Source organism: Notolepis coatsorum (genome assembly GCF_963971535.1).
Source record: "Notolepis coatsorum genome assembly, chromosome: 1".
Classification (NCBI taxonomy): Eukaryota; Metazoa; Chordata; class Actinopteri; order Aulopiformes; family Paralepididae; genus Notolepis; species Notolepis coatsorum.
Genome location: NC_140165.1, coordinates 64,847,305 through 64,868,956, shown reverse-complemented (window position 1 = coordinate 64,868,956; position 21,652 = coordinate 64,847,305). Strand labels below are relative to the sequence as shown.

Sequence of the window (21,652 nt, the reverse complement as noted above, 5' to 3'; positions counted from 1 at the left end):
TATGTATTGAATGATCGCTGAAAAATGCAGCCCGGAGCTGGCAGATGAGCGCAAAGTGCCGCGATGTCAGCCCCGCCGTCGGGCCGTCCGGTGCTTAAGAGGTTAAACCTACTGTTTGATATTGCTCATGAATATCCGTCTATTATATCTACGACATAATTGATGAGTCCGGGTTCACAACATTTGCCTAGGCCAGGTAGATGGGCTAAGAGTGACAGGTCTTCAGATAATTGATCTTCCCAGGTGTTATTCATCAGATGGCCAGACACTCTGTTTCTTTGGTCGGTCTCCAGTATGCCGCATGCCTGATCATTCCTAATGTATTTACCAAGCTGTCACATGTCTAAATCCCTGAGGTATTTGACTCTTTAGTACTTAGGCTTCAGAATGTTGTATTGATTTGAATTATGGGTGCAAATGTATTGATCCAGTGTGTGTGTGTGTGTGTGTGTGTGTGTGTGTGTGTGTGTGTGTGTGTGTGTGTGTGTGTGTGTGTGTGTGTGTGTGTGTGTGTGTGTGTGTGTGCGTGCGTGCGTGCGTGCGTGCATGCGTGCGTGTGTGCGTGCGTGTGTGTGTGTGTGTTCTCTTCAGTGTTCTTCACCTGCCAGCACGGCATACAGCGATGCCACTGATTGATATATCTATCAGGGGACATGCATGCATACATATACAGTATGTACCATAAGATGCACTTAACTACGATTTCTCATCATTTGAAATGAGGAATGTGTCAGTTCAACCATATGCAATAACGTGGAATCATATAATTTAGTGGTTGAATGGTTGACCATCTCCCACTAAAAAAAATATTTTCCAACCCTCTGTCCCATTTCTTCCCGGTGTAAACTCACAAGGTACAAGCTTTCAATTCTTCTATTGACAATTCTATTTATTCTGCTCACCGCAACTTTCTCCTCTCCCCTTCAGGTCGTACCCCGAAGGTAAGTACAGTATATTGTAATTGTAATGCTGGTATGTTATTATCTGTATTATTTAGGGATGCTCGATATTGGCTTTTTTACCGATACCGATATACCGATATTGTCCAACTCTTAATTTCCGATACCGATATCAACCGATACCGATATATGCAGGGTTTCCCCCCCCAAAAAAAATGAATAATTTCAGGTATTAACATTACATATCTCTTGTTGTGGAATTAACACAACATTATGCATACTTTTGAAAATAAATAAAATCAGAATTTGTTCTTACTTGCTTGCCTGGGTAAATAAAGGTTATAGAAATGTAAAAGAAAAAAATATTATTTTTTATTTAAATTTTTTTTTAAACCGATACCGATATTTTCCGATATCACATTTTAATGCCGATATCGGCCGATAATATTGGTAGGCCGATAATATCGGACATCCCTAGTATTATTATATTATCTGCATTCTCCATCTATGCTTCCCCTGCCTAATTATACTATACTTGTCATTTCTAGATGCTACCTTGATGCTTTGAAGGCACAACAATTGCATTGCCAATGAATATTAGGTTAGAAATACAGTTGCCAGATTTAACGTGACTTCCTTTAATCTAATGTTCATTTGTTAATTTGATTACATCTGTTCCCATCTTGCATTGTATATGCACAATAACTGTTGAAAGAAAAAAATCTGAATACAGATACAGATAATATTGTTGGTTGAACAGAAATATATACATATACATATACATATACATATACACATATACATATGTAACGGATGGTACCGCAAAGCGTGTAACGGATGGTACCGCAAAGCGCAGTCACGATGGACAGATGTTGTGAAGTGACTGGGGTGAGTAGCGGTACTATGGTTAAACTCACTCTCACCCTTAAAAGACACATAGACATGTTGCAAAGCAGTGATTTCACCTCTTGGTATAGAGGTCTGTGCTGTAGCCCGCGGTGCGGCATACCGCGGGTTAGAAACTCCCACGGGATATCGAAGTTTAAGGTGACCCGGATGCCTTGGGTGGAGTGGAGTGAGTTTAAGGGGGGTGAGTGTAACGAATGGTACCGCCAAGCGCAGTCACGATGGACTTCAGATGTTGTGAAGTGACTGGGGTGAGTAGCGGTACTATGGGTTAAACTCACTCTCCCCCTTAAAATACACATACTGTAGACACGTTACACACTAAAAACAGATGGGTCAATTCTATAACCCAATTTCTTGGTTAATCGTGTTGGGTTAAAATTATGGGTTAATTCTCTGAGCATAACCATTATTTGGGTTATTGAAATTAAATTTTGACCCAATTTTGACCCAATTTGTGAGTTATAATAATGATGGGTAAATTTTCTGAGACATAACCCATGTGCTGGGTCAGAGAGCTGGGTGTTTCCGCCGGGATCTGCAAAGCTACACCCCTCCCCCACTGGGAACTATCGTACACCCCTTTTGTTCCAGTCAGTCAGACGGTCATGTTCACAGTCAACACGGTCCCACGTTCACAGTCAACACGGTCCAACAAACCCTCTTCACGATCACGGAAAAGACTTCACTGACTCAAGGTAAGATCTCGTTTCGTTAGCACAGTATTATCTCAACCCATCCATTGTACCTATTGCGTCGTGTTAACCATGCTCTGTAAACGTTGTGGAACTAAATTAGCTAGCTCTTCACAGCTATCTGTCGCGTCATCAGCTAGCTAGCTAGCTAGCTATCCACCGCAAGTTGCAACTTAGCTACTCATTTCTATAATCGGTTCATCTCTAACCTTGTAAAAATATGTGGTAACCTCTATTAATAAATAAGCCACACGACACGACACGACACATAAATCATTACCGTTCAAGCATGCTACCGAAAGTGACCAAGTCTATGAGTATTACAAAGGTTCTGGCTAGTAGCTAGGCCTAGTTAGCCAGTACTAGTGACGTTACTGTTATTGCTAATTTTACCGTGTTTTGGGTTGTAATGATACCAGATTAACTGGAGACTATCTATAGCTGTGTAACGTTATATGATTGATATCTTTATTAACCATATGTGTGTAATAAAGCTGTTGTCCTCTCAATGCGGTGACATAGCTGGTTCGCTAGCTAGCTACATACTGAGATTTAGCGCCATTTTGAGGTCTACATTTCCATCATCTCTCTAATGTCCCGCGATTCGGGCATCAATTTACAACATCCTATACTAAATTAAGCAGTAGACTGCGGAAGCCAGACATGTGGTGAGGCTTTTTACACCTGAAATCAGTGCTAAATATTCTAGGCTGCTATGTCAGCAAGTATACTTGGCCTATCGTTCACACGTGGCTGAGTACTTGGGCATGAGGCATTAATTAATTGCAGATGTGTTCATTTCCACATTGCTTTCTCTTTTGTTTCAGGCCAGTCTTGATGGACAGCTTTGTCGCAGAAAAGCTTATTGAGTGGCAATTGCCAGAGCTCACAGACAGTTTTAAAGGTGAGAATTTTTACTTTCTTGACCATGAAAATGTTTCCATGACAAAGCAGTATTGTATAGGGTTTCAACACACATGCAGGCACACACACATTATTCTGTTCTTCATCTTGGTTCTCTGGTCCTGCCAGCCTGGTCCTGTGTTGGAGTTAGCTGCCACTGGATGGCACTGAAATTACTGTAAACGTATTTTTGTTTTCTGTCTTTGTCTTTCAGATTAAGATATCGATGAGGAGGCGTTTCACCTTTTAGATGGCGAAACAATCCGGAACCTCATCCCCAAAATAGGCCCCAGGCTCAAGTTTTCAAAACTTTACAGAGAATTTGTAAGTGATCACTAAGTGTTCTAACATCAAGGCAGATGGCGTATACATGCTTTAAATGCAAAAGGCTAATTCCTGGTGATGCCAAGTCTCTCTTTTCACATTTACGAGTAGCACACAATATAAACGCTTCATCCACTTATTTCCAATGTTGTGAGGGAGTTTGTAGCAGAACATTTTCTTTCATTCGGTCTTACAGAAAGCACTTGCAAGGAGAACATAACGACAACCAGGCCCTGGCCCAGCCACCTAACGTACCAAATCAGGCTGCTAATACTTTCAATGCTGAAGAGCTAGTACGGCAAGTTGAGGGTGAACAAATGGCGGAAGATGAAGATAATGATGATGAATGGGACGAACTAGAGCAAGAGGGAATCACAGAGAGAGTAGCCCATTTTATAGCTCATCTTAGATCAAAATCTTCCCAGACCTTTACAAATATAAATGTTGTGGTTCAGCAAACCTCAAGTTTAATTGGAGATTTAGTGAGCAGACTACAAACAAAGACCATGTCGCTTTTCAGTCAGTTTGGGCATGATCAAAACCCACAGGTAGAGGAGCTCAGGCAGGACTTTTTAGATGCAGCTAACCCTTTCGAGGGTCTGGAGACAGACTATAAACAGATTAGGTATTTTACTAACTCTGGGAACTTCATCCAGCCAATTGAGGAGTGTTTCTCCGATAACCAAACCTTTGTACAGCGGAGAGACTCTGCCACTGGCACCGTTCGACAAGTTGCTCTGACTGATACCTTTCAGCGTATTCCACTAAAGCGTCTTCTGGTCAAGATACTGGAGCTTCCTGGTGTTTTACAGGCCATGATGGAATGGCAACAGAGAGAGAGTGATGCTCTTCAGGATATATTTGATGGAGATTTCTGTAAAAATCATCCACTCTTTTTGAAAGAGGTGTCAATCCCATTGCTGTTATACAATGATGATTGTGAAACTGTGAACCCCCTCGGGTCAAAGACTGGGGTTCACAAGTTAGGATTTATATATTTTATCTTGAAGAGTTTGCCACCAGACATCCTATCCAATTTGCAGTCACACTTCTTGTTGGCAGTCTATAAATCAGATGATGCAAAAACCTATGGCATTGATGCAGTGTTGCGCCCTATTGTGGAAGAACTAAAGTGTCTTGAGAGGGATGGCATAACTGTTAACACGCCTAGCTTCCAAGGCGTTGTCAAATTCGCCGTTGTTCAGGTAGTGGGAGACAATTTAGGATTGAACGCAATACTTGGTTACATAGAGAGTTTTTTGGGGAACCATGTGTGCCGTTTATGCAAAATACACAGAGATGTCTTGAAAGTACAGACACAGGGGGGAGCTCCAGTAGCTCACCACGTATCTCGGCGCTATTTCTGCGTCGGGAGGAGCCGTGTAACGTCACGGTTCTGGTTGACTCTGAGTTCGATTCCCGGACCCGCCGTCATTTGCCGAATGTCTTCCCCTGTTCTCCCACCCGTTTCACTCTACAACTGTCGGTCACGCTTGACCAGAAAAGCGATAAACGCTAAAAAATAAAGTAAAAAAAAAAAAAAAAGTACAGACACAGGTAGACGATACGCTGTCCCGAGATGTGAATACTCACGCAGAGGATTTACGGACAGACAACCCCTCTCAGACAGGCCTTAAAAGAGACAGTGTCCTCAACAGTCTGTCTTTTTATCATGTTACGGACAATATGGCACTGGACATAATGCATGACATCCTCGAAGGGGTAGGGCCATACGAATTTAAACTTGTGTTAAATGCACTCATAGAACAAAAGCTTATCTCACTAGATAAGCTAAACTATCGTATCACCAGCTTTGATTATGGCTTTTGTGATGTGGGAAACAAGCCCTCTGTAATAAGTAAGAATGATTTAAAGAACCTTGGAAGCCCTCTGCATCAGTCTGCAGCTCAGATGTGGTGTCTACTAAGGTTACTTCCAGTAATGATCGGTGACCTTATCCCTACAGACAATAAGGAATGGGAACTTCTCCTACTCCTATTAATGTGCATGGAGATCATCTTCTCTCCATCTGTTACTCATGCAGCAACACAGTACCTGAGTAAAATCATTGAAGAGCATCACTCTCTTTTCCTGGATCTATTTGCTCTGCATTTGTGCCCAAAACACCATTTCATGCTTCATTATCCAAAAGCAATTCGAACACTTGGACCATTGATCCATTTGTGGGTAATGCGCTTTGAGGCAAGACATGGATTCTTCAAACAAGTCAGTCATGTCACTTGCAACTTCCGCAACCTTAGCAAAACCATGGCTTATCGACATCAGATAATGCAATGCTACAGTTTCATGTGTGGGTCTGTGTTAAGCCACAACACAGAAATTGGTCCAGGGTATACTACCTTTCTGGCTCATTTTGAAGGCTATAATGAAATTCAAAGTGGTCTCACAGGAATACCCCTTTTCGCTGAATTGTATGTACCGGCCAGGGTCACTGTTAAGGGTACAACATACAGACCAGGCATGACAGTGTTTATGTCCTATGACCAAGATGGAGAGCCTCAGTTTGGGCTTATTAAAGCCATTTTGGTTTTAGAGCCATCTGTAAAGCTAGTTGTTCAGAGGTGGGAGACAATGGGGTTTGAGAAGCATTTCTTTGCTTACAGTGTGATCCAAACCAAAGATTTGTTGGCTATCGATGTGAAAGAGCTGCTTGATCATCACCCACTACATGCAGTCCAGTCATACAGAGATGTTGACACTGTATTCATCTCTCTGCGCTATAGACGTTTTTAGACTGTGAATGGCCATCTGAATGGCCACTGCCACTTGTAAATAGTGAGGAAAAAAATCAGGAAAGAAACACTGCCTTGAATTACTAGAAACACAGTGATAGCCTACAGTATATATTCCGAACATATTTTGAATAGTTAGTCTTTAGTTTCATGCTGTGGACTGCCTTACTCTGCTACAACTCTTCGATGACGAGATACATTGTTGGACTGCTGGTATGGGGAAACTCCTTGGACTACTGAGATGACATTAATTGTTGTAAGTAAGAATGTGTTTAATTAAAATAGTTCTACAACTAAACACTAACCACTTTAAACCCTATGACAAAATAAATCTTCACCAGTATTTAAATGTTTCCGTGTGTGTAGGCTATTGGCCATCTTGGGTGTCAATCGGTTAAATGGAAAACGACACTGCTGACTGCAAATATATTTTGTATCTGTACACAACAACTCACTTTAACCTAAAATGCCTCTAAGCTGATAACCTTTCTTTGCTGCAAAAGGCTTCAAATGCTGAGCCACCTGCAACAAGCCTTGTTGCTACCATATCCCCCATGGAGGAATCTGCAGCTTCTGGATCAAGCCAGGAGGTCTCCACCGTAGAGGAATCGAGGGCAGCAGACCAGATTGTGATTCTACGACCGGTTCCACTATTTGTAAGTTGTTCAAGAAGCATGGATGGATCTGGAAGCACTTGGAGCCAGTACATATCTCAGAACTTCAATACTTAAACTAACTCATCTATACTCTTGTCAGTATTTTATTTAGCTAATATTTGACTAGGGTAATGTTTTTAAATATCAAATGTTGACCCTTGATTTGTGACACGTCCGAAATCTGAAGTCCTTGAACGGGTTCTCAGCCTAGGCTCCCGCCTATCCCCTGTGTTTTTGGCGTGAGGCAACAACTTCAGATGTGTAGGCTACACCGCATAGACATGCCGCTAGTACATCACAAGGAAGAAATCTGTATGCTGCCAGAGTTAAATTGGTTGATGGTACTACAGCACATCCTTAACAGCTGTCATGTTTCTGTCATGTCTCTGCAGGATATCGTAGCGGCTCTTTCTGCCGCTCCCAATGGCGGGCAAATTCTGGAGAGCCTGGATAAAGGTGATTCCATCTTCGGAAAGAAAAGAATTGCCATGGTCAAAATACTGGTGGATTTGCTGATCCAAAAGTTTGGAGAGAGGTACGTCAAGTCTAGAGTTGATTAGGAGGCATAACTTGACTCATTTAGAGCTAAAGCATCCGCTAAAAATGACCCCCAAATGAGAGTTTCATAATGTAATTTGGCTTGTAGGCCTATAGCTTTTTTTATTTTTATTTTTTTAATTTATTTATAATATAATAATAAATAATAAATAATATTTATTTAATTATTTATAATATAATAATAAATAATAAATCATATGTATTTAATTATTTCTTTAATAATAATTATTATTATTAAATTGTTTTATTAATTAATATTGATTTTATTTATTATTATTATTATTATTATTATTATTATTATTATTATTATTATTATTATTATTATTATTATTATTATTATTATTATTATTATTATTATTATTATTATTATTATTATTATTATTATTATTATTATTATTATTATTATTATTATTATTATTATTATTATTATTATTATTATTATTATTATTATTATATATTATATATATATATATATATATATATATATATATATATATATATATATATATATATATATATATATATATATATATATATATATATATATATATATATATATATATATATATATATATATATATATATATATATATATATATATTTTTTTATCCTATCATTCTGATCTATAGCAAGTCATTATATTTGTGCTTTATGTTATACCAGGACTGGTGAAATGTTTCGATCTATGTTTACAGGCCAACCATGGACATAAAAGAGGCCCTGGCAGAATCCTTGGTGCGGACATTCCCATCATTAAACGATGGATCAGACCGTGGCTATGTAAGTTTTCTTCCTCCAGCCTAGTTCATAGAGAAATGGAACATTTGATGAGTAGTAATATTAGTAGAAAATAAGGAGTCATTTTTCTCTCGCATCACATACAGGACACCCAATGTTAACCCGTTGAGTAACAAGTTTTTCTACAACTCAAGTTCAGACCTATGTTGCTCTATTTCAGTAGCACTAAAAGTGAGTTTTCTTTATTGTATCAGAAACTTCAGAATGTAATCTTTCAAAAGAGACCAGGATCATGCATGTGCTATAAGTATAAAGTATAGTATTTTGTGTTGTGTTTGTAAATAGCTGTAAAAAATGTATGGCATTTTACAATACAAAACGTTCCATTCCTGCACGAAAATCAATCAGATCCAATTTGATTGTACTCCAGGTACAGGGTTGATGCATTTTATCCCCCCCCCTCCCTGCTCTTTGTTTCAGGTACAGGACTTTTTCCATAATTTAAGCATAACATGCAAAGGGTGACAGAGTTCTATCTTGTCTTATCGTTTCCAGGACATATGGTGCATCAAAGGCCGGAAGGGAATGAAGAATGGCAAACCTTTCTACTATCCAGCTACTGGATTCATTGAAGAAAGGCTTCGGAATGTCCGAAAGAGGCGGGGTTCTGGGTCCAGACAGCGAATGCCTGAAGCCAACGAGCCACCCAGGGCATACATACCAGGTAATACCTGGGGTCGGCAAAAAGGGCCATGTTTTCCTGTGTCCCCAGGGGGTAACTATATTCTTCACCAGGGGGAGCTTACTGCACATGAATCCTCAAGGGGGGCTCCATGGAGCAAAAATGGCTGATTTCTGACTTTACCTCATTTAATATACCTTGTTGAACCCTTCACCAAAACATGCAACAATGCTGGGCAATAGCACCTCCCTCTGGTCAGCCGGGGCGCCTGACTGGAGGGAAAGGATCTGATTGTAATAATGTGCTAAGTCCTACTGGTGAAAATGGGTTACGAAATCGGAGATCATTTTTAGATAGTTAATTTACAATGTGTTGTATATATGTTTCTATAGAATCGACCCTGCCAGAAGAAAGGGCCCAGCAGCAAAGGGAGTGGCTGAAACATAACCTGGAGCCCTTCACTCAAGTTCAGGAGTATATGAAGGACACCGTCCTCTACAGAGCCAAGTGGATTCGGGGAAATCACTCCAAGGACATAGAAGAGGTCATTACGGAGTACCCTCGCCTCACCAGCCCAGGCATGGTATGGATCTACTGTAACATATTGCATCTACAATGATAATTCATAATGGTAGTTTTTAACCTGACCCTAATTTCCCCATCTACTTATCTAAATGAGTTGAACTAGCCTTTAAAATATCAGCTGTCACATAACATTTCTTTTAGGGCTGTCAGTTTATCGCGTTAATTAGATTAATTAATTACAAATCCTGTAATTAATTAGATTTTTTTTAATCGCCTGACAGCACTAATTTCTTTCAAACTAAATCTTTTTTAGATATCGCAGGACTTCTTGGTGCTGCATGGCGAGGCTGCACCAAAGTTGTTTGAGACATGGGTGACGGAATATGCAGAGAAAGTCCTGCAGCTGGCGAGACAAGATGGGTAAGTTAGCGATTCCTTCTCTTGAGTTGCGAAATAGGAAATGGCTTTTCTTCCAGGTTGTAGATCTGCATTTGTTGTAGCTTTTGCCAATTTCAGTTGATGAATTGTGATAATAATACTCTGGTTATCTTTTTTTTCCAGTCGTTTTATTTGTTTGTTTGTTTGAAAAGGTCTTAAATTATTACCAATTGAGTGCCGGCCACAACATTCTGACACTTTCTGTTGTTCACATACAGATGCCAAAGGGGAACTGGCTCTCAGGCTGCTACCCGACATGTTCCCACAGACGGTATATAGGCTCAACAAAAAATGTAGGCGGCACTCCAGCGAAGAGGCCCGGTCAGCCTTCGTTGACCTCAAGCCTGTAAGTACAATTTCATGTTATGAATTGGGGAAATGTTGCTATGTAGCCTAAGAAGGATGTTGGTGCACCAAAGTTGTCAGGCTATAAGGTTGACGAAGACATCTGTAGCCTGATCGGGCTATGGCCCCCATAACCTCTATTTAAACTCGAAAGGATTTACAAAGACGAGTTAAAACCACTGTTTTGAGCCCTCCAAAATGTCATTGCACGTTCCATTGGCATGAGAAAAAAAACTAACTTGATTTAATTTGGCTCCCTTGTATAGTTGGTATAAACCTGTTATCTTGCTTATGATTTGCTGTCAACCTAGCCCCTTTCGTGACTGCGGTTTGCAAGCCTGGGGCTTTTGTGACCGCAGTCACTTGCTGGTGTGCCGCGACGAGTTTAAAAAAGAACTACCAAGCGTGATCGGGGGTCGGTCAAAAATATATCAGATATGAATTTCAAAGATACCCAGCGTACAATATGGGTTTAACACAGCTTTACAGTGGGGTCTGGAAGCTCGGAGTTGCTTATGAAATTGGTGTCACCGCGCATTGGTGTCACCGCGCATGCGCACCAGGCAGCCAAATGCCTGGTGAAATGCTGGTGCGCATGCGCGGTGACACCAATGGCGGAAATACACGGCTCGCTCTGTAAGTACCACTCGCTTTCGAACAATGTTTTAAACTGTTTATTAGCAACTCCGAGCTTCCAGACCCCACTGTAAAGCTGTGTTAAACCCATATTGTATGCTGGGTATCTTTGAAATTCATATCTGATATATTTTTGACCGACCCCCAGCCCCCCGATCACGCTTGGTAGTTATTTTTTAAACTCGTCGCGGCACACCAGCAAGTGACTGTGGTCACAAAAGCCCCAGGCTTGCAAACCGCAGTCACGAAAGGGGCTACTGTCAACCCAAGATTCACCTGTATTTAACATTCTTTCTTTGCTTATTTTAGGTTGGGACAAATATGGTGGAGTACCTCCAGCAGGCAAGACCCTCTCCCTCGGTTTTGGTGCTGGGAGAACCACACACATGTTGTGCTCAGGCATTCGTGATCTATGCAGGTCGGGCGCACCCTGAAAGCACAATGCTCGGGGCAGTTGATATGTGTTTTAAAGCATTTTATGTATTTGACATAAAGTACCCCAGGCAGTGTGTTCATGCATGGGAGTTTCTCCAGCACGTTATATATAATATTGAGGGACCAGAGTCCAAGCATGTAGCATTCTTAAGGACAGCCGTACGTAACGCAAAACGTACAAATGAGGAGGAGGTGGAATAGGTGAAGTAGCAGGAGGGAAGGTGGGGGAAGAGATGGAGGAGGAGGGAGATGGGTAGACGCTAAGTCCCGTATTTCTATATGTATATATTAGTGCTGTCAATCGATTAAAATATTTAACACGATTAATCGCATGATTGTCCATAGTTAACTCGCGATTAATCACAAATTAATAAAAATGTTCTACCTTAAACGGATCTTTTTCAAGTTCCAAGTAATACTCTCTTATCAACATGCGAGTCAACAAATGCTTTCGTTATGCAGTCATTTAACACAAAAGGATGACCCTCATGCATTGCAAATTTGCATCAAATTCAAAACAGAGTGATGCACAAAATAACTTAAAAGAAAGAAAATTCATTAAAACAATGAATAAAGTGTACATGAAATAATAGGGGAAAGAAAACGTTAGGAACTTGTTACATTCACCCACACAAGGGCTGAGTAATCGCACACACCCCCCCTCTCTCTCTCACACACACTCTCCCAGCTCTCTTTCTCTCTTGCCCCTTCCCTTCTCTCTCACCCCCTCTCTATCTCTATATCTCACACACAACACACACACACACACACACACACACACACACACACACACACACACACACACACACACACACACACACACACACACACACACACACACACACACACACACACACACACACACACACACACACACACACACACACACACACACACACACACACACACACACACACACACACACACACACACACTTCAGAAACAAACATAGTATCAATGAGAGCATCAATAATACACCTGATAGTCTAGTAAAAAAAAATCTTAAAAGTTAATCGTGAGTTAAAAAAAATAGTGGCGTTAATAGAATCGGGCGATAACGTGTTAATACCGCGTTAACTTTGACAGCCTTAGTATATATGTGTTTTGATCTATCAATATCTGGGGGAGTGTTCCAACAGGGCAGTAAAGCAGTACAAAACCAGATACCGATATGTATTATTTATTATTTATTATTTAAACAGGAAATCAGTTTGACATGAAAGCACTTTTTGATGTCCACACGCCGTGACATGTATATGCAACAAGTGTAATACATTTTGAAGTTAAATGTATTCTACGCCTTGGTCTGTTCTTTTCATTGATTTCAGCACATTTAGACTGTTATACCTTTCAATCAAGCATCTGTGCCAACCTAATGTAGTGTACTAACTATAGCAGTTGTGTTAATAGGCCCTTTTCACAGCAGCCATCTTGACACAGCAGGGTAAACCTACATCCTGTGAACCAGACTGACACATGTGTAACTAATCATGTTGCTGTGTCCATCTGTTGGTCAATCGTTGTCAATCTGGCTCACAAGATGGCTGCTGTGAATAGGGTCTATTTGACCCTTTTGATGTAACCCAAGATTCAGTCAAAGCAACTATTTTGACCCTTAAAATGGGTCGTTTGTATAACCCAATACGGGGTCAAATCAACTAGGAGGTTGGGTTATTTTGACCCTTAAAATGGGTCGTTTGTATAACCCAATATGGGGTCAAATCAACTTGGAAATTGGGTTATTTTGACCCTTAAAATGGGTCGTTTGTATAACCCAATACGGGGTCAAATCAACTAGGAGGTTGGGTTATTTTGACCCTTAAAATGGGTCGTTTGTATAACCCAATATGGGGTCAAATCAACTTGGAAATTGGGTTATTTTGACCCTTAAAATGGGTTGTTGGTATAACCCAATATGGGGTCAAATCAACTTGGAAGTTGGGTTATTTTGACCCTTAAAATGGGTCGTTAGTATTCGTTTATTTGACCCAAGTTATGGGTCAAATGAAATAACCAATAATATTGGGTCAAATTAACCCACACACTGGTCGGGCCCTTTTTGACCAGTGAATTGGGTCAAAAATAACCCGAATTGGGTCAAATTTGACCAATCTGTTTTTAGTGTGTACAAAGCAGTGAGTTCACTTCTCGGGGCATCGAAGTTTAAGGTGACGATGTCACAACTATACAGAAACAGATAATGACATCTCTAATCTCTAATGACATTATGCTAGCAAGGCACACATTCCCAGAGGATAGCTCGATCGCCTCAGTGAGAGGTGAGGGAAGAATCCCCCCCCCCCCCAGGAATTCACTATTGGCCCAGCTTAGCACAATGCAATTGAAGCGGACAGTGCCGGTTAGCCTAGGCATTGTCCAACTAACACCTCTCTCGAAGGCTAACCGGTCATGTCCGCTTTCATTCATTGTGCTAAGCTAGGCTAATGTGCAGCGCCAGATAGCTTTCTACTGAACACACAGAGAGGAAACTGGTATCTATCTTCTTGTCTCTCTCTGGAGAAGATGGTAAGATGTTGGCAGGTTACTCCATCAGGTTCGAGGCGAGCATCCTCGAAAGCATAGGCATAGATTTAGGGGGGGGCCCCCGCCTCAGAAGCTAGCTAATATGAAAGACAACCCCCTCCCCAAAAGGGGCCAAAAATAAGGGGATAAAAAATATATCCTTCTTACCTGTAACTATATATTAACCAACAATTTCAGACACCCCTACACAGGACCGTACCATCTCAACCTTGCAGACGTGCCCCTCACTCGTGTTCAGTCAGTGGCTTCTCACATAGCCTTGTGTAAGGTAAGTAGCCAGCTAGCTTATTTAGGCCAATACACTTCACTTTCTTACCTTCAGGGTTTCTGAATTAGACTGCATTATATTCCATTATATTTGTGTCAGTGGGTACCGGAATGTTGTCTTTTCCTTTACATAAATGAAGACATTTCCACCATAAATCGATGCAGAAAAGGTACAAATTGATGCGTAAAATTGGAAAATAAAATCCACACGGCCAGAACCAACCGGCTGAAGAACAGCTTCCCCCCCCCCAAGACATAAGACTCGTCGACAGAGCCCCCCCTCTATATCTACAAATCCTGTTATCTGCACTGCACACTTTTTAGAACTGTATATAGTCATCTTTATTTGAGTCATTTTAACTTATTTTATTCTTATTCTATTCACATTTTATTGTATTTATATTATTGGAAGCTGCTATGGTCGATGGACCACAACAAATAGAATGTCCCTCTTTCTTGCTGTAAGGTACTGAAATACGTGACAATAAAGGAATCTGAAAGGAATCTGAATCTGAATCTGAATAAAAGTACCTTCACCCCCCTCCCGTCCCCGCAGAGTGTACTACTCTAGCCCCGTTGCAGTGCCGCATAAATAATTGGGACGACAGGAGGTAGAGCAGTCGTCTGGTAATTCGGAGGTTCCCGGTTTGATTCCCGCTACACCTTCAACACTGTCACACCTTCACACCTTCGACACCTACCTCAGCGGTGTGTCCCTCGCGGAGGTTGTACGTGAGGTCGTGTTGGATCTCCGTGATGAACTTCTGGGCGTAGTCGGGGTAGAGACAGAGGACCTCACGGAGCCCCTTCAGGCTGATGTACTGCAGGTCACAGTAGGTCAGGGCCTTGACGCAGGCGTTGGTCTTAATCACTTCCTCTTGGGTCAGCGAGTCTGAGCCAATGAGGTCTCCCCGGCCTGGGATGAAAGAAAGAAGTGGTGGAAGAAGTACTGTCAAGAAGTAAAGAAGTTCCTTCGTCTTCTCCAGAGAGAGACAAGAAGATAGATACCAGTTTCCTCTCTGTGCGTTCACTAGAAAGCTATTGGGCTGCACATTAGCCTAGCTTAGCACAATGAATGGAAGCGGACATGACCGGTTAGAGTTCGGGAGAGGTGTTAGTTAAGCTAGGCTAACGTGCAGCCAGGTAGCTTTCTACTGAACGCACAGAAAGGAAACTGGTATCTATCTTCTTGTCTCTCTCTGCAGAAGACGATAAGCTACTCTCCCAAAATGTTGGCGTGTTCTTTTAAGTCAAAGTTGAAATACGCAGATAAAATAGTACACTGGTATAAAAGTAAAAGTCCTTCATTCAAAACCATTCATTCAAAAGTAAAAGTAGAGAAGTATTTGATATTGAATTGTGCCCTGAGAGAGGGAACTGCGCCCTGAGAGAGGGAACTGCCCCCTGAGAGAGGGAACTATGCCCAGGGAGAGGGGACTCAAGTCAAGTCAAGTCAAGTCAAGAGTTTTAATTGTCACGGCATACAGGTATACAATGAAATGCTGCTGGTCTTGCCCGCGATGATGTGCAATACAGTGGTACAACATATAATAGAATCCAATAAAAATACAGTGGTACAACATATAATAGAATCCAATAAAAACAACAATGCAATAAACAGGTACATGGTGTGCCATCTTGGTATCTGTACATAGTATTTACAGAGCATATAGGACATGCTAGGTAGCTTTAGTAGTGCAATACACTGTTCCTGATGTTATACTAATTTAAAGTGGCCTTTCCTCTGGCCATAAGTGTGCGTGTGTGCGGCATGAGTGTCAAAGTGGCTGCTAGTGTGTGAGCGTGCTCAGCGTGCGTGTCGTGTATGTGCTTGTGTGTGCTTGTGTGTGGATAGTTCAGTTTCTGTGTCTCTCAATGTTCATTGTTCAAGGCTCCGATGGCCTGGGGGAAGAAGCTTAGCCTAAGCCTCTCCGTCCTAGTAGCTGGGGTTCGCAGGCGTCTGCCTGACCTCAGCAGCTGGAACAGGCTGTTATTGGGGTGGTGGGGGTCTTTCATTATCCTGCAGGCTCTGGATTTGCACCTCTTGTTGTATAGAGCCTGCAGGGGAGGTAGCGCAATACCCGTGGTACGCTCGGCTGAGCGCACCACTCTCTGTAGGGCCTTCTTGTCCTGTGCCGTGCTGTTCCCATACCAGGCAGTGATGTTTCCGGTCAAGATACTCTCTACAGCTCCTGAGTAGAAGGACTGGAGTATCTTCCCCGATACTCTGAACTTCCTTAACAGGACTGCGCCCTGAGAGAAGAAACTGCGCCCTGAGAGAAGGAACTGCGCCCTGAGAGAAGGAACTGCGCCCTGAGAGCGGGAACTGCGCCCTGAGAGAGGGACCTGGGCCCTGAGAGAGGGAACTGTGCCCTGAGAGAAGGAACTGCACCCTGAGAGAGGGAACTGCACCCTGAGAGAGAGAACTGCGCCCTGAGGGAGGGAACTGCGCCCTGAGAGAAGGAACTGCGCCCTGAGAGAGGGAACTGCACCCTGAGAGAGAGAACTGTGCCCTGAGAGAGGGAACGTATGGTTATATCTATAACCATAGTTATATGAGTATAGCGAACGCTCTGCGTCCTTCTGGAACACATCCTTACGTCAGTATAAACACTGAATAAAATCTCCACATGCACCTTTATACACCTATTCGCCTGGCCACACCCCCATCCGCTTCTCTACATAAGCAGGGGTGTGGCCATACTATCAGCCTTTCACCACCAGGGCGAAGACCACAGGGTCCTCAGTGAGTCCGACGCAGAGCGTCCGCTATACTCATATAACTATGGTTATAGATATAACCGTACATTATAGATCGTATAGCTACCGCTCTGCGTCCTTCTGGAACATAGGAGCTGAGCAAAGCAGAAGCTCGACAAATGTTCCCGCTGAGGCCCCCCACAACCATCAGAACCGGGGAGGACCCGAGCCCCCGGACCCCCCTAGTGGAGGACGGGAGGGAATCGGATCAGACTGTGCGAAGAGGGGTTTAGCAACTCAAACGCACAGGGTGAGCAGACCGTGGGACTCACCTTCCCACAGAAGAACCCACGACTACACAAACGTGCAACCCACATGCCACTAGGGAAAGAACGGGAAGAAATAAAACCCCCGTTACAACCCCTAACATCACGGGGTCAAGGGAAAAAACCCAACCCTGTGGCAAGGCCGTAGCAGCGGAGCGCAAAGGAGGACCCAGCCCCAGGAAGGGACTGGACCCCCCGGAAAAGGGGGCCTGGTGAGGCCAACGACGCCGCAGCATCAAGACCCCACCAGGTGACCACCAGTGACACCACCCACCACATCGCCAGCGTATTCGGACAGGGCCCATCCAAGAGCAGGCCCCTCCCCCCACAGCACGCCGCCCCGAAGCACTCAAGAGGCTACACCCACAGCGGGACCAGGCAGCGCACCGGGGAGACAACCCTCAAAGAGGGCGATCCCTCAATCCAGGCAACAGGCCACTTGACCTGAGCCTGGAGCACTGCGGACTAGACAGGCGCCAAAGGGGTCTGCTGAAAACAGCACCCCGGCGGAAGGGGCGTATGCTGGTATGCTGTGCACCATGTCGCAGCCTCCACACAAAAAAACCCCGACCCTCTAGAGGGGCCGAGGCAGAGAAGGCTGACATGATTGGCAGACGTCATGAAAGGTGCAGGGGCAAACTCACAGGCAGACGGGGCCAAGCCCGGCCTACCCCGAGAGTTGACTCCGCTACCAACACACCAGGAAACCAACCACCACCTTGGTGGTAACATGAGGCAGTTGTTCCTATAACCCCCCAAGAAAAAACTCCAAAACACAACTGCGGGTATACACTGGCTATACAGCAGTACAAGTGTTTCAGTTTTCAAGAAGGGGTTAACCCAGGCCAACAGGTAGACGAAAACAAATTCGGACCGGGATGTACACAGGGATGCCAGAGGGGTTCTACAAGAACCACCTCGACATCCCCCTCCCAGCCCCGCCAAGCAGGAGAAGAGAGGGGCGAAAAAGAATGGAGAAGGACCAGGCTCCTTTAGCACAGCGCATGGTACAACACAACATGGACCAAGCAACAGTGAGGGATAACACGCAGTAACATAACCACGAACACCTCCATAACATCAAACTCTGCAACGCCCGGGCCGACCCGGCATTTCCCCCCCGAAAAAGCACAAGTCCCTCAGGGTACCAGAACAGCAGATCTGCGCCCCGGCAGACAACGGGTTAACTGACCTGGTCCGGCACGACCAGAACCAGTCCCGTGCCCTAATCACGCCGCCATCCCCAGTCCCAGGAGGGGGGTAGGTACGCGTGCCGATCCAAAACATCACAGAGGGCGCCACCCAGACGGTCAGAACACAAAGCACCATGCCCAATGGCCCACCCCAAGGGCGTGAGACCCCTCTACCAATGCTTAGATCTATTCCATTATCATCCCCCAGAGACGAACGAGAATTCATAGAGACAAGCCTAGTACACTGGCGCTCGGAAGAGACAAACTCCATCCCAGTTGCCCCATAAAAAACGGTGTTTCAAATGATGAGCAACCAAGGCGCGCAAGCCCATGTGTGGTTCCTATCAGAAGCACCCAGGGCCAGCACTATGTACACGTCGAGACCCAAAACATATCAATGGTAATTCTAACAAGAACCCAGACATCGTTCCTCCAAACCGCCTGGGAGAACGTCAAGAAGCCGCTTTTCTTACAGAAAAAATACAGACATGGGTCCCATATGACGCGGCAGAGGGAAAACAACACCCCGTCAACCTGCTCCATAATAGAGGGGACGGGGAACCCCCAGAGAGACTTCCCACGTGAGCAACAAATTGAAAAGTTTATGTAACATTGAGCCACGTGACCAAAAGCTCAAGACACACATATACAGAGCGCAGCAGAACTCTGGAGTTCCTATGCACCGCAACACCAACTTGACAACAACAGAGGTCCACATATGGAGCCTGTAAAGAACTCACACAAGTCGCCAACCAATAGAAACGTGCCCAGTGACGTACTCTATGGCGGGGGGAATCCCATGACTCAACCGACCAAAAGGCGAGGAGTCAGGGAACTCCCTACGTCCCCCCCCCTCTCCCTACCCCGTGCCGTGCTGACCAATCAGTGCGGCAGGGAACCTGAAGGATAGAAGGCTCAACCCCCTGACCAATCAGAAAAGAGGGAAGGAGGGGTTTATCAGTTCACCCCCTCATGACCCCACACCCCGGACACGATAGAAAACAAGTCATTTAGCGGCGATACCTATGCAGCCAGCATGCTAATGGAGAAGCGTATATCCTACCAGGATAAGCTAACCCAACGCACGCTAGTCACAGACGACAACTCGTCTGCGAACAGGGTTTATAAACAAGGCCGAAGGCTTTTGTGTGAACACGATACCCGTGTTTCATGTTTCAAGAAAAAACACAGAAGGTTGAGAGAGGGTCTAAGACCTTGGTACAAGCTATACACACGAGCACTTCTGTAGGCTAACACTCCAAAGCTGTGGACTCAATGCCATTGTTTGCAATGTAACAGAACACACACAACCCCCTCAGACAACGGTAAACATTTTTACCACTATAAGAAGAAACATATTTCTTCAGGATGAGGAAAGAAAAAGTCTTTCGACCGAGTGCTAGCCCCAGGCCTTGCTAAGCACATATATATGTAGCGACCAGAATGACTAAAGAAGTCCTGCTCTCCTAACAACCCCACAACTAGGCGAGAGTTCACACAACATATCCCCAACATATACAGTGAATAAACAAACAGTTTGTAACAAAAAATAGTCCCTCACCAGGAGGGACCCTTTATTTAATGTGTAACAAATCATATGGTTGGGGCGGGGAAGGGAACAGGGGTAACAGGGGGAAAATCACTAGCGGCACCTGCGGCGTGCAGCCTGGTGCTTGCCCCCACGGGGAGCGGGCCCGGAGGGACAGTTCTGGGGTGCCTGGACACGACGATCCCTACCGTCACCTCCGGGCGTGGGTTGGCTGGCTGCGGCGGACGAGGCACCCTCTTCGCTCCTGGCCTTCTTGGCCGAGGGCCCAGTAGCGGCGGCGGTGGTGGCGGTGGCGACGGTCGTGGATCCCCGACGACGTGGCCTCCGTCGAACAGCACCGGCAGCGTTTGGTGGGGGAAAATGGGGCTGGAGCACAGCGTGCTCCTCCTCCATGTCCCTGCATGCAGCCGTCATTTGCTGCATGGCAGACCCGAACAGCCCAGCTTCGGAGAGGGGGGCCGTGAGCAGGGGAAGCCTCTTCTGCTCCGGCACCCTCGCTTGCTCCAGCCAAAGGTGGCGCTGGGACAGAGTGGCCAGGGCGCGTATCTTCCCGGCAGCGATTCCCTGCAGCTGTATCAGGTGCAGGATGGCTCCAGCCGCCTGGGCGTGTAGGAACTGATGGTGCTCGTCCAACACCGACCCGACAAGAGCGCTCCCGCTCCCTCCATAAAATCCTCCGTTTCCATCGGACAAGGAGACTGAGCAGGAACACCCTCGTCTGGCTCCAGCAACTCCCCAAAGCCAAGCCGTTCGCCCCTGCAGCTCACCATCTTACGACGGGAGCGAGCAGAGGCGAAGAGCTTGCGTCTCAGATCCTCCGCCATCAGAGGAGCTGGAACTAGGCCATCTCACAGGGAACTGTCATGAGAGAGGGAACTGCACCCTGAGAGAGAGAACTGTGCCCTGAGAGAGGGAACTGCGCCCTGAGAGAGGAAACTGCGCCCTGAGAGAAGGAACTGCGCCCTGAGAGAGGGAACTGCGCCCTGAGAGAGGGAACTGCGCCCTGAAAGAAGGAACTGTGCCCTGAGAGAGAGAACTGCACCTTGAGAGAGAAAACTGCGCCCTGAGAGAGAGAACTGTGCCCCGAGAGAGGGAACTGTGCCCTGAGAGAGGGAACTGCACCCTGAGAGAGGGAACTACACCCTGAGAGAGAGAACTGCGCCCTGAGAGAGGGAACTGCGCCCTGAGAGAGGGAACTGCGCCCGGAGAGAAGGAACTGCGCCCTGAGAGAGAGAACTGCACCCTGAGAGAGAGAACTGCGCCCTGAGAGAGAGAACTGTGCCCCGAGAGAGGGAACTGTGCCCTGAGAGAGGGAACTGCACCCTGAGAGAGGGAACTGCACCCTGAGAGAGAGAACTGCGCCCTGAGAGAGGGAACTGCGCCCTGAGAGAGGGAACTGCGCCCTGAGAGAGGGAAATGCACCCTGAGAGAGGGAACTGCACCCTGAGAGAGAGAACTGCGCCCTGAGAGAGGGAACTGCGCCCTGAGAGAGGGAACTGCACCCTGAGAGAGGGAACTGCGCTCTGAGAGAGCGAACTGCGCCCTGAGAGAGGGAACTGCGCCCTGAGAGAGGGAACTGC

The 21,652-nt window shown here is 44.9% G+C and overlaps 1 protein-coding gene across 1 annotated transcript in view; it reads right to left on the bottom strand.

Moving 5' to 3' along the window:
• The window catches only part of LOC311235920 (voltage-gated delayed rectifier potassium channel KCNH8-like), a gene marked incomplete at its 3' end in the record, with an annotated part of 374,679 nt that overhangs the window by 82,002 nt on the left and 271,025 nt on the right, over positions 1-21,652 (bottom strand). The window contains exon 10 of the mRNA XM_084323448.1: positions 15,006-15,220. Coding sequence (XP_084179574.1) covers positions 15,006-15,220 — 215 coding nt within the window. The remainder of the gene's footprint in view (positions 1-15,005; positions 15,221-21,652) is intronic.